The sequence below is a fragment of the Eurypyga helias genome, unplaced genomic scaffold (assembly GCF_000690775.1).
Source record: "Eurypyga helias isolate BGI_N326 unplaced genomic scaffold, ASM69077v1 scaffold5579, whole genome shotgun sequence".
Lineage (NCBI taxonomy): Eukaryota > Metazoa > Chordata > Aves > Eurypygiformes > Eurypygidae > Eurypyga > Eurypyga helias.
Genome location: NW_010272597.1, coordinates 18,079 through 30,414, shown reverse-complemented (window position 1 = coordinate 30,414; position 12,336 = coordinate 18,079). Strand labels below are relative to the sequence as shown.

At 41.6% G+C, this 12,336-nt stretch overlaps 1 protein-coding gene across 1 annotated transcript in view; it reads right to left on the bottom strand.

Moving 5' to 3' along the window:
* ABCC3 (ATP-binding cassette, sub-family C (CFTR/MRP), member 3) overlaps nucleotides 1-12,336 on the bottom strand; it is a 35,263-nt gene that overhangs the window by 18,787 nt on the left and 4,140 nt on the right. Inside the window, exons 4-10 of the mRNA XM_010159168.1 lie at nucleotides 12,089-12,214; nucleotides 11,223-11,284; nucleotides 9,903-10,034; nucleotides 5,692-5,910; nucleotides 3,057-3,234; nucleotides 2,352-2,513; nucleotides 1,159-1,251 (exon numbers count right to left, since the gene is read on the bottom strand). Of these exons, the coding sequence (XP_010157470.1) occupies nucleotides 1,159-1,251; nucleotides 2,352-2,513; nucleotides 3,057-3,234; nucleotides 5,692-5,910; nucleotides 9,903-10,034; nucleotides 11,223-11,284; nucleotides 12,089-12,214 (972 nt within the window). The remainder of the gene's footprint in view (nucleotides 1-1,158; nucleotides 1,252-2,351; nucleotides 2,514-3,056; nucleotides 3,235-5,691; nucleotides 5,911-9,902; nucleotides 10,035-11,222; nucleotides 11,285-12,088; nucleotides 12,215-12,336) is intronic.

Here is a 12,336-nt window from a genome sequence, read left to right as displayed (position 1 = left end):
AAACCAGAAATCAAAGAAAATGGCTGAAAAGCAGTGTAGAATAGCCTTCTACTCATCTTCACTGTTAGGGGCTGCATTCAAAACCACCTTAAACAAAGATTCAGGCACTTCAGAAGAATACTACCTACTTCCTCCTTTAATTTCTTCTTCTTTTTTTCTTCCTGATAGGCACAGTTGTATTTCTTATGGCATCCCCTGAAAACTGTGGTTACACCTAGTTATTTTTTTTCCTATATATTAGAATAGCTTCAGCCAGTTACCTTAAAAAAAAATATCCCTGCTCAGCTGTATAGACTAAACAAAAACCTGCGTTCACACGCACGTGCACACCAAGCTGTGCAGCTCTGAGCATCCTGTAATAGGCACGGAGAAAAGGAATGTTAATGCTAACATGTCAGCACCCAAGAGATTTAATGGGAAGTCTGGATGTCTTTTTAAGGCACATAATAATAATACCACTCTGTTACTAAGGCTGTGCTTAAATGTCATAATTTATACTCGTTTTCCAACTCTTACTTTTTTTACATCAACAGCTTGATTTTTTTTTTTAAAATCTTCCGAACAGTCACTGATAAGTTGCACAGCACAAGCCACTTCTTAGATTTTTCTAGCAAAAAGCCAGAGGGCACTATTATATTGTTTTTTCAGCCTTCCTTGACTAGGACTACAAAGGAAGGAATAAAGGATCCTTTTACCTTAAGACAATAATTCAAACTTAGCCCAGCTCAGTAGCAGTGAAAGTCAACACTGGCTATTAGCATAAAAAAACAGGCTGCCAGGTTTGAGTTCCCACCTCTGAAAACAGTCACTCACAGCTCAAAGAACAGCATTTATTTGCCCTTTCTCTAGGCACTCTAAAAGAAGCTACCAGGTGAAGGGACATGGAGACAAAGAAACTTCTTATTAATCCCAGCAGCTGCTCCAGCAGTATGAAGAGCCACTGACTCATTGCCACACCTTTCCCTTAAACAGCACTCAATTCCCTACTGAAAAACTATCTGAGAGGATACAGTTACTAAATATATCAGTACAATCTTACTTATAAGTAAATTGGTGCAAATAGAAGCTCATTAATGGCCAAGACAACCACTGATGACTTCATTTCTCATAGCAGAGATGCCAATTCAGATAACATCACCCTCTCTGATGGTACCTTACCTGGAATGCTCTGGTTTTCATTGCTATTGCAGCATTAAATGGGATAAGTAAAACCATCACGGCAACTCCTGCCAGCACAGAAGGCCCTAAAGTCTTGATTGAAAGAGAAAACGTAAGTTGTTGTTGTAGCCAAGTGCTGCTGTTCCCTACGGTGAGCATTAAAACGACAGTACGTTATAGAAACAGGAACGCGTTGCCTCTCTAATGAATGGTGTCCCTAGGTAACACGAACTCCTGCAAGCGAAGTGTTCCGACTCCACAGAACAACTACAATGAGGAGACAGAAAAATATGACAGCATCCACCTTGAATTATGATCATGCTCCTATTGGCCATAGCAGAGCGCTTTGTGATTTACCTGTCAACTGGTTCCCACTGGGAGCAGAAGGTAAGTTTGACCTAATGCAAATACAGAGCTACTGAGCAAATGTAGGAAGAGAACAAAAAAGCTACACAGAAGGAATTTTTCCATTGACTTCTCCCTGACCTAGGGAACTGTAATGACTGAATTAACCCAGTACCCTCAATGCAGGTAAAAGCTGACAAACTGCTAGCTACCAGAGCCCAGCTTACCAGCCGAGCAGTAACTCATAAAGCTGCTGCAACTTAACGGCTTTCAAGCCTAAATCAGTAGGGTTACGTTGGTGCTAGTGTTTTATGCAGTAAGCCAGATTAATAGCCTGGAAGCATTTTAAGGATGAAAGCCAGTGCTCAAACTGAACGTGGAATAAACCAGAAACAACTTTACTGCACCAAAGGAAAAATTATGGTTATTCCAGGTGAGATTTGTCTCATGTTTTCTTGCACAAAACTTCTTCATATAATCTTTATACATGGCTGACATTTCCTTTGCCCATTTTTTTTCATTTTGGTTTGGTTTTTAAACCATTTTCCCCAAGCTCTCATATGTATCAACTACAGAGAACCCTGTGATGAGTCCAAGACTGATCCTACCAAAGCATGGTAGAGGCAGAGGAGACACACAGGCTATCTTTTGCTTCAAATATCTTATCTTGTCGACTAGTGGAAGACAATAATTAAGAGAGTAATTGATTGTGTACACCAGTACAGGCTATTTTACTACAAGGCAGAACAATTAAATTTCTAAAAAAGCCACGATGGGTCAAATTAAAAAAATAATAAGCTTGCACATCACTCAGAATAACTCTGAAAAAAACGTGACAATGTCTGTACCTGCCAGAGGAAATACAGAGCTAGAAATATCTGGAGTGGTGCAGACCACAACATGTTCAGGAAAGTCATCAGGTCCATGAAACGCTGGGCATCCACTGACATCAAGTTGACAATTTCTCCAACAGTTGATGAGCGCTTTGCGGAGTTTGTGATGACCAAGGACTGAGAAATAAGAGAGATTCAGTGGATTCACAATCTTGACACGTATGGAGAAACACAGAGAAGAAATCCTCAATTACTAGCAAAACAAGGCACTCCCCAAGAATGTGCTTCTCCAGCAAGAATAGAACATTTCACACCTACATCAGTTCCTAATCTCCAAAGAAAAAGGCTTCATGAAATGGTTTGCTTGCGAGCACCTCTATCTCAAGCAGTACATAGCATTCTGAAGAAAACCTAGTTGCACCTAATCAGTTCACAGCACAAACACGCTATTCTCCTGGTTCCCTTTCCCGAATATCTGAAGTGAGCCTGTGCTATGTCTCATACCTTACCAGTACAACCACATTAAGTTGCTGATGGCTAGGAAAATTCTGTAAAGTATGATAGAGGTACTCCTGAAAACTCACCAAAAAACCCAATCTTTTCTTTTTCAGGAGGCTATTCCTCTCCAATATGCCTGCTCTTCCCTGAGTATTTGAGAACTGAGGCCACTTGTCTGGCTATACACTGGTGTTCCAGCCTGTGAAATGCTTCCAGTCTTACCTTTCGGTATATCACTCCAGTGATCCCAGTTCTCAGCCTCATCCCAGTAACAAAGCAGTACTGGAAATGCTGGTGAAGTATGAGCGTCTGCAGCACAGCACAGACAAACATCAAAGCCGCAATCAAAAATCCCCACCAGGCTGGGGCATCTTTGTTCTTAATGAAGCTGATTAATACACTGTTTTTCAGAAGATTAGGGAAGAAAAAGCGAAAAGAAATATAAATAAAAACCATGCAGCAAGTTTAATGGGACATAACACAGCTTTTCTCAACTATGGCATCCTGCCACATCCTCTCTCTAACCACAAAAAGTAAACAGCTCCCCAGGACGCAAGCTGAGTTACAATTTCAGTCAAACAACATTGCAAAGATCCAACAGCAAAACCTTAGGCTTTGCCAGTGAGAAAGTCCACTTGCAAATGAGCCTGCAGAAAATGAAATATGAGGAGAAACTCTAGGTTTCCCCCGAGACCCAGCATTTAAACACATGGCTCGCTGTCTGAGCTCTGCTAGGCAGCCCCCCAGGGCAAGAGGTGAATGATAGGACACAGTAGGACTGTGTAGTAAAGCAGGCGAAACCAGCTTCTTACCCAAATCCTTTCCAAGCAGCCTGAGTGCTTCTGCCTGGGGTGTTTTCCCACAAAAAAGCTAGATTAAAAGACATTCTCCTGGATGGATGCAGAAAGAGTTCTTCACTCAAAATTTTTTTTTTTTTCCAAATGGTGGTACCATTACACTGGCTATATCACCTTTTATTAATAACCCATTTTTCACTAACACAGCTGCTCTCCCTGTGAGACCTGCAGACGGTCCTATCGCAAACAAGCGGAACAACATGTGTTGTGTTCCCAAAAATCACATTTGTGCTTTCAGACCACTGACCAGAATACTGAATTGTCAAAATATGGAAAAGAACAGATTTGACTCCATGGTTCAAATAATCCGCAGGGGGAAAATACACCTGGAAACTACAAATCAGGCCTTGTGTTAGAAGCGTGACATCTTTCTGCTTCCAGTTCAGAGAGATCTTCCTTCTGCACTGCACCATTCCTTCACGCTCTAAGTGGGCAGCTTCAGGAAAACCTCTGCCTCGGAATTCCAGCATGGGATGCAGCAATCTTTTTACAAACACAGAACTGTTACGTGCAACTTGCCAGACAGCCATGGCTTTTTCATTTTCTCTTACCACTAGCAGTGCATTTTTCCAAGGCTGCAGGAATATAGACTTGAGAAGAAATTCCCCATCATATGCCTTGAGATATCACTGACAACATATCCAGGAATTTAGGCAAAATTGAGACATTCCCAGAATAGATTACACTTAATGTGTTCTCAGAAGGAAGCCAGCTGCCTCCTCTTCCCTATGGAAGAAGACAGACTGTAAGCTATTAAATGTCACCATACTGGGTCGGACCCTCTTTTTAGCAAATTTCTGGGTATGTCATAAACCACCCACAGAACAACATGATCTCAGAACACAGCTCCACACCGGTGTTATTTTAAGAGACATTCATATAGCAGCAGGGCCTCCTCTCTTCTCCCCTTTCCCCACATCCACCTGTGGCCTCCATCCAAACTCCATTCCTCTCTCATGCACTAACAGGACTACGTGCTCTTCCATTGATTTGGAAATAAAAAGTAATTGTTTGACAGAAATGCTGGTATTTCCCCTGTTACTTTCTTCTTAGTTAACAATTCTCTGGTGAAATTCTGACCTTAAGAATATGGGAATCATGCAAATTCCTTTATGGATCAGGATGAGCAACTGGTCTCCCTGGAGATGGGAGGTACAGGTGTTCCTCAGACAAGGAGAGTTTGAGGACATACCACTTTTGTCAAGATGTCACAGAGAGGGTGGGGAAGCACTGGGACAGGTTGCCCAGAGAAGCTGTGGATGCCCAATCCCTGGAAGTGTCCAAGGCCAGGCTGGATGAGGCTTGGAGCAACCTGGTCTAGCGAAAGGTGTCCCTGCCCATGGCAGGGGGGTTGGAACTGGATGATCTTTAAGGTCCCTTCCACCCAAACCATCCTGTGATTTTATGATCTCACTTTTTTTTTTAATAGAATTGTAATTTTCTTTCACATGGAAATGTACCGCAACTGTGCTTCACACATTCTCATTGCTGTGCGCAACTAAGAACACATTAACTCATCAAAATGCTCCAAAATCTTTCCCAGATGACAGCAGCATGGCCAAAGCACCACATACTTGATACACAAATGAAGCGTGATGCTCAGGTCATGCTGCAGCTGTGGCCACCGCCATCACACGTGGGTATCAGATGTGCAGACTACCGGACCCAGCGAGCAGTGTTTCGCTTTGACTTCACAAATAATCCTTTAGAAAGGGGGAGAAATTGCTTTGGACTGCTGCATGCAGCAACAGGTAATTTGTAATTCAAAGCCATCTATTGGTGACAGGCAATTTACAAATCTTGCATTTCAGTGAAGCTTGCCCAATTTACAGCTTAGTCCACAATAAAGAATTCCTGTCTTAGGGCATTTGTAGGTGGGGGAGCATACACATGCAGCACTGTAAGGGAAACTAGTTAGGCGTTTCAAAAACAAATACTCCGTGCCAAAGCCAAGCCTCCACTGGGACCGCACACAGAAACTACTCACACAGTAAACCAACCTTAGCAGCTGAGGGTTGACGAAAGAAAGCAGGTCTTGTATCAGCTTGAAGAAGGAGCCGATTAAGAAGTATGGCCCAAAGGTCCTCAACAAAGCTTTGAGAAAGGAAGGCTTCCTATTGTGCTTTTTATCTTTAATCAGAATTTCTGCTTCCTCTGGACCATCACCAACATGATTCAGCATATGGTTAGATTTCTTCATATATGTCACATCTTCTTGCCTAGGGGAATGAAACAAGCCATCAGAAACAAGTGACAACGAGAACACCGCTGCCTTACATGTACAGCACTGCACTAACATCTAGGAGTCTGCTCCTTTCTTTGTTCTGCTACTGATCGACAGCAAGACTTTCATCCAGATCGAGATGTGCTCAGGGACAGGCCACTCTTGAAAGAGAACAAGGCTCATTACACTTCTCCTGCAGTACTTATGAGGTGTACTCCATAGGCCAGAAAATTAATCACCAGGGGATGAGAACATAGCCCAGAGGAGCAGATGAAGGCTTAACTTCCTTTGGCAGAGGACGGGGTTGACTTTGAATCTCCAATACCTTGTAAAGGAATCCTCTAACAGTTGCTATTTACATACCACAAAAGGCAGCCTCACCTAGTCCTTCCAAGGCTGTATTCGTTATTCAATTAGTAGCTGTACTAAACCTTTAGCCTTACCTGATCACACAGCTGCTTTCAGAGGAGTAGTCTGAATCCCTCCGGGGAGACAGGCATTGAATCACACGCCAAGCTAAGAGAGGAAGCAGGCACAGCCCTCTCAAAATACAGTTTTGCATTCCTGGAAACTTGAAAGAGTACAAACCACAGCACCTCCAAAGCTGAGCCACTCCGAGATGTGGGGCGCAGCTCTCCAAGGTTCTTCCAGGACAGAAACTTAGCGTTTAGATGCCTAAATTTTACTCGTGACAATTTAAGTATTTAAACCCTGATTGGCTGTATCCCTTTTTACTTTGTGCCTCTCTTTCTCCATCTGCAACATAAGCCAACAAAAGTGACCTCTTCTTCAAAGCTCTTTGAGACTGACTGATGAAAAACAGACCCAATGGATCCGTGCTGCTCTCCAGGGCTCTAGGTGGGTTTTCCAGGAGCACCTCTGCGTGCCTGACTTCTGCTGCCCATCAATAAAGATGGGGTGCTCTGGGAAATTATTTCCTCCTTGAATTGCTCTCAAAGAGCAGCCTGGCAGCTTTTCTACCAGCAAATACTGAATTGCTGTGGTTTCTGGGGGCCTATGGGACCCAGAGAACAATTTCCTGAATGCCAGCCAGGAAGGTTAAGTCCAGGTGGAGCAGGGAGAAGGAAATTAGTCTGGGGCACATAAGCCTTATAAGAAGGGACAGATGGAAGAGAGACCCTAGGAACAGTGAAGACTTAGAAGAATGCATTTGAGAAATAACTTGTGAGTACTACCAAGTGAGGGTGGATTTACGATTCTTCATAAAGCGTGTGCAGATATTTTGGAGCTGGCTGGCTGCAGAGTCAAGTCATTCCAACAGCCTGCGAGTGCTCAGGATGATCACTGTGGCTAACAGTCCACAGGCAGAAACTTGTTCACATCCTTTCAAACCAAGGCATGTGCAAATCTCAGTTTCTGTGCAATAAAGTTTGAGGGCAGGGGGAGAACTTAAACCAGACAGTTTTTTTCCCCCCAGACACGAACAAACAGTGTTGTCTTTGTCCTTCCAGATCAAACCTGGAGTTTATGAGCAAAGTTTTACTCTTTTCTGGCAACCAGGCTGTTAAACTCATTGAAGAATTTGAAGAAACAAGACTACTTGCCCCTGGCTTTGTGCTATTAAACATGTTTATTACAGTGACCTAACAGCAATGCAATAGTTCTCTAGCAGCAAAAAATCCCAAAGGGAAAAAATACACTCCTAGTGTTTACTACGGGTAGCTAGGTGAGGTCAGGTTTTCAGCAGTGTGTGGGACTGCTCACACCCAGTTTTTTAATCAATGCAAAAAGCATGTGCCTGGCTTCCATTATTTATAGCAGGGCAGATAATAGATGCTGATAATCTCATGGGAAAACAGACAGCTCTCTCAATAGTGATGACAAGGCTCCGCATCTTCAATTTGTCTTCATAAGCATAGCCTCAGAAGCTAACTGGAAACGAGGCAAGATAGATTCCAGCTCTCTTCTCCATCCAGCACAGCTCTGACTTTCTCTGAAGCGACTGCACGTAGCAGTAAAGTGACCGAGTAGAGACTTCAGCCACATGCAGAGAGCCAAACAAAGGAAAGATACTCTTTATGTTGTCTTATCTATAATAACCACTGCATTTCACAGATTTCTCCTCTAACTCCTTAGTAGCGAATGAATTGTTAGCGATTATTTAACAATAATTCACGAGACAGCTGTAAAGCAAAAGCAAAAAAGGGTTTTGTAGGTTTAGGAACAACAGAAATGTGATAATCATTACAACAAAATAAGGTTAAAGCTTTAGCTATGCTAGAGTTGCAACCAATGAAGTTTTTTAAAATAAATTTCTCCTGTGTACGCTGCAAATTTTTTCCATGACACTTTCAACACATTAACAATGTGTCAAGTTGTACATGTCATAAAAACTTGCTCAGAGCAGATTCAATGAGTTAAAAAAAAAACCCCAAAAGGTATTTACAACAGCTCCCAAGCAACTAATGTTACTTGACACGAAGTAACTGAGAATACGTACTTTTAACTGAAAAATGAGCAGAGCCACAAAGCTTTTAGAATTACCTGAAACTCAGCAATCTGTAGTACAGTGATTTGCTTTGTTTTTGCTCTTTTCCCCACCTTAGAATCATCAATATAGTCACCACAAAAATTTCACCTGAGCTAAATACAAACCAGAACTTACGGTTGAATTCCTTGCCAAGTGGCCCCAGTTTGTATGAATAACTTCCAAAATGCAATGAATCCCCTGACACAACTCCAGGCATGGTTTCTGGTTTCCTAGCAAAAGTTTTCCTGGACCCTAGGCTCTTCTGCACAATGGCTGTGCTCTTACTGTATAAAAGCCCGAGGGAGTAAGATTTATGTCCATGCAGCAGAAGACCAGAACCCAGACAATGCACATTATTCTACACCGTAAAAACAGAGACCTGAAGAAAACAAAAAACCCCGAAGTAAAACCATAGTGCACGCAGAGCACTAGTGGATGAGCTGCTGGTGTTAGTGCTGGACACCTTTCAAATTTCAGCTGTGAAGTGGAACTCTCCACATCATAATCAGGCTTGCCAAGAAGCTTACAACTCTCTCCCAGTATTACCGCATAATAGGGTCTTTCCAATTTGGCACGGATATGCACAGAAGAGAACAGAGGAAAACCTCCACATGGAGAAGAAATCTCCACAATGAAAGGAAATGGAAGTGCAGGCCTCCTCCTTATTGACATTTTTCATTTGAAACACACTATTATCACATCTATTTGTTTGGAAACATTTTGGACATTAACCAGTCGGAGAAGGAAATAGAGTTGCACAATGGATAATTTAAGATTAGATTAGGACAGAACATGCAATAAAAAGGATATCCTCTCCAGCATGGATCTTACTATATGCAAGTTCTAACCCTCATCCCATTTCCATCAGAGACTCTGGGCATTTTGCTGCCTTCTAGGCAACAGGAGTAGGGTTTCAGCTCTGAAAGTGGGATATCTCTTCCCCTCCTGCCCTTCACATGGTTTGAGTTTCATACCTTTCCTGCTAGGAAGTGAAGAGTTGCTCACTGCTAAGAGCCTTAAGGTTAAAAATAGTGTCAGGCCAAAAAGCTCAAGATGGGGTTGATGAGGAATGCCTTTTAGTTTATGGTGCCTACAAATTGTGCTCTAACATGGCCAGGAGGGAGGCAAATGTGGGGTGAGACATCTACCAGCTCAGTGATGGAAGTTGTTCCTTTTTCTACAATCCAACCAACTCAATCTCTTCTGCTTATGCAACTTCAGCTCTTCTCCAGGTGGTAAATGGCACTACCTGCCCATGCAGATTTGAAGCACCTAGTTAAAACGCGTGTAGGTGGTACACAAGCCCCAGAGGGCTCCTGCTTGCCTCTGCCAAGACATACTAAAATAAGCAAATTTGACTGTTAATATTAATGAAGAACAGATAGGGTGAAGAGGTAGGTGCCATTTTTAACTGGCTCATTTTCAGGGATGAGCAGCTTATTAATGTTGAAACGACTCAGCTCAATCTCCATTTGCAGACTCGTTCGTATACTTACTGTTTGCACTCTGCTTTTTCTCTGTCCCACTCTTTACTTAGTTGTTGCACAATGATTTTTGAAGTATCATCTTCATTCAGCGACCACAAATCTTTCTCTTCAAGGGGTCTTTTGTAACCAAGAACTGCCATGCTGCACATATGGCAAAAAACAGTCCAATTCAGTATGGCCAATAGTACTTAAAGCATTGCTAGTAACTCTGGGACTATTCAGCTACCAAAAGCAAGAAGATACATCTCCACAGAAAGGGTGTTAATTATACTTCCATCTCCCTTTGTTCCTTATATTGATGTTTGCAATTAAGGGAAGGACATTACGTAGTCCTGATTACATATATTTTATTGAAAACATCACTTCAGAAGAAAAAGAACAATAAAAACCAACTACCAGAAGCATTTAAAGGAAACTGTGGTGTTAAATGAAAACAGTGAAGCTTGAGAAGTGAAAATAACTGAGTCTATCCAGAATAACTGTCAGAGCTGAACAAAATGCAAAAGTGAAGCTCACTTAAGTTAAAGGAAAATCAAATTTCTCTGAAAACTACAGTTTCTCAACCGTAAAAGGAATTTTGCCAATGGATACAAATATCTAGCTGCCAAGAATCTCAATGGGGAAGCTGAACATTCTAAACTCTGGAAGTTTAGAAAGATCTCACTCTCTCACTACAAAGAACTTCACGGGGCTGTTGCCAGGACAATGAAGTTTTGTGGATGGAAGAATGAAGATCTCAACACCCTCAAACACTATGAAAAACTGGGTCTTAACACGATCTTTGACAGCTGTTCCACTTCTTTATCACGGAGTAGTAGTAAGCCCAATCTCAAATTTGCATTTAATACACATGCCTTTTGACAGCAGTTATCAGCTGCTGGTAATAACTCTACATGTAACCCAGTTTACTTTCCCTTTTGCATGGAAAATATCCTTATGAAAAAGCATTCACCCATGAACCTCGATAGGAAATAAAATGCATCCTCAGATGGAAGAAAGGTTGCTACAGCTAATCTTGTGGAGCACAGTCTTGTATCTTGGTTTAGGCTGTGCTCCAGCACGCAGTAAGCACAACCAGGCTGGGTACCCTATTTGTCGTGCCACGATTGTTGCCACTGCTCTTCAGAGAAGTTTGGGCAGTATGAGCACACTGAAAGCTGTTTCTGATGAGGCAAGTGCTGGAAGTGCTGACGCTACTGTGAAAGGAAGAGCACCCAACATCAACTACTTACAGAGGAAAAACCTCTGAATTGCTAACTCTGTACAACAGGTGTCACAGGTAGAGTTTGGGGTTGTCAGCTGTGCAACAGCTTGTAAAGAGAAGCTCACCTTGTAAACCACCAAAATGTCAACCTCGACAGGAAGCCTGAAGTTAACTCTGGACATGGATTCTATAGTAAAGTTATGGGAGAAAATTCAAAATAAATAAAGCGAGACATTTACCATTATGTTAATAAGAAGACAGTCTAATTTGATCAGTTTTGGTGTATTACATGGTATATTACATGTATGTACTTATGTCCTAATGAGACATAAAATTGATTTCTTTCATTTCCCAAGTCATGAAGGATTCTCTTATTTTTAAAAATTGCTTCATACAGTGCCTTTAAATCACATTATAAAGTGAAATGTCATTCTATAGTTTCTGAAATATTCATTTTAAGAAATGAACTCAACTTCTCTCTCAGCTTGGTTCAAACATAAACCCAATTATAGAGCCCATTTTATGAAATGGAGAAGAAATTTAACCTATGACACTGCTAATATCTTGTTATTAATGATTTTCCATATCTATTCTCAACACATATAGAACCCGTTTATTAAGACAACCCTCACAGAGTTTAGCTAACTCTACGTGAATGTTAAGCAAGTGGACCACCACTTCCACAAAAACCACTCTTGAAATAATTAATATTACACTTCAGTGTTCATAAATGCAATTAAAATTGCTGAGAAGCAGTAAGTAGGAGAGTTGCTTTCACTACAGAGCTTCCAGTCATTACTGATGGCACATATAATGCAAAAAAGCTTCAAACCCCAGTATTACTCTCCACGCTCAGTGTTTCCTGAGAGGGTCACTAACTACTGCAATCTCAATGACAATCCAAAGCTGTTTTCTCTAAGTATTCTCAGTGGAACTCTCAAAACATGATATAGCCTGTAAAATGCAAATAAAGGAAGGTAAAAATACTTACAGGATCTGTATTAACAGGGGAAAAAAATGGAGGCTTTTCTTTAAAACATGAAAGGATCAACTCAATGATTATCAAAGCAAAGTAGATGTAAAACGTGGTAAACCTGAACCTTTCATTTACATGGCCCTAGAGGGAAAAAGAAACACAGTAAATGATTGTTTTTATTGCACCTCCCAGGCCCCCCAACACACACACAGACACTGACATTTTCACAGCTTCTTTTGGCAATTCCTTTCTTCCTCTACAGT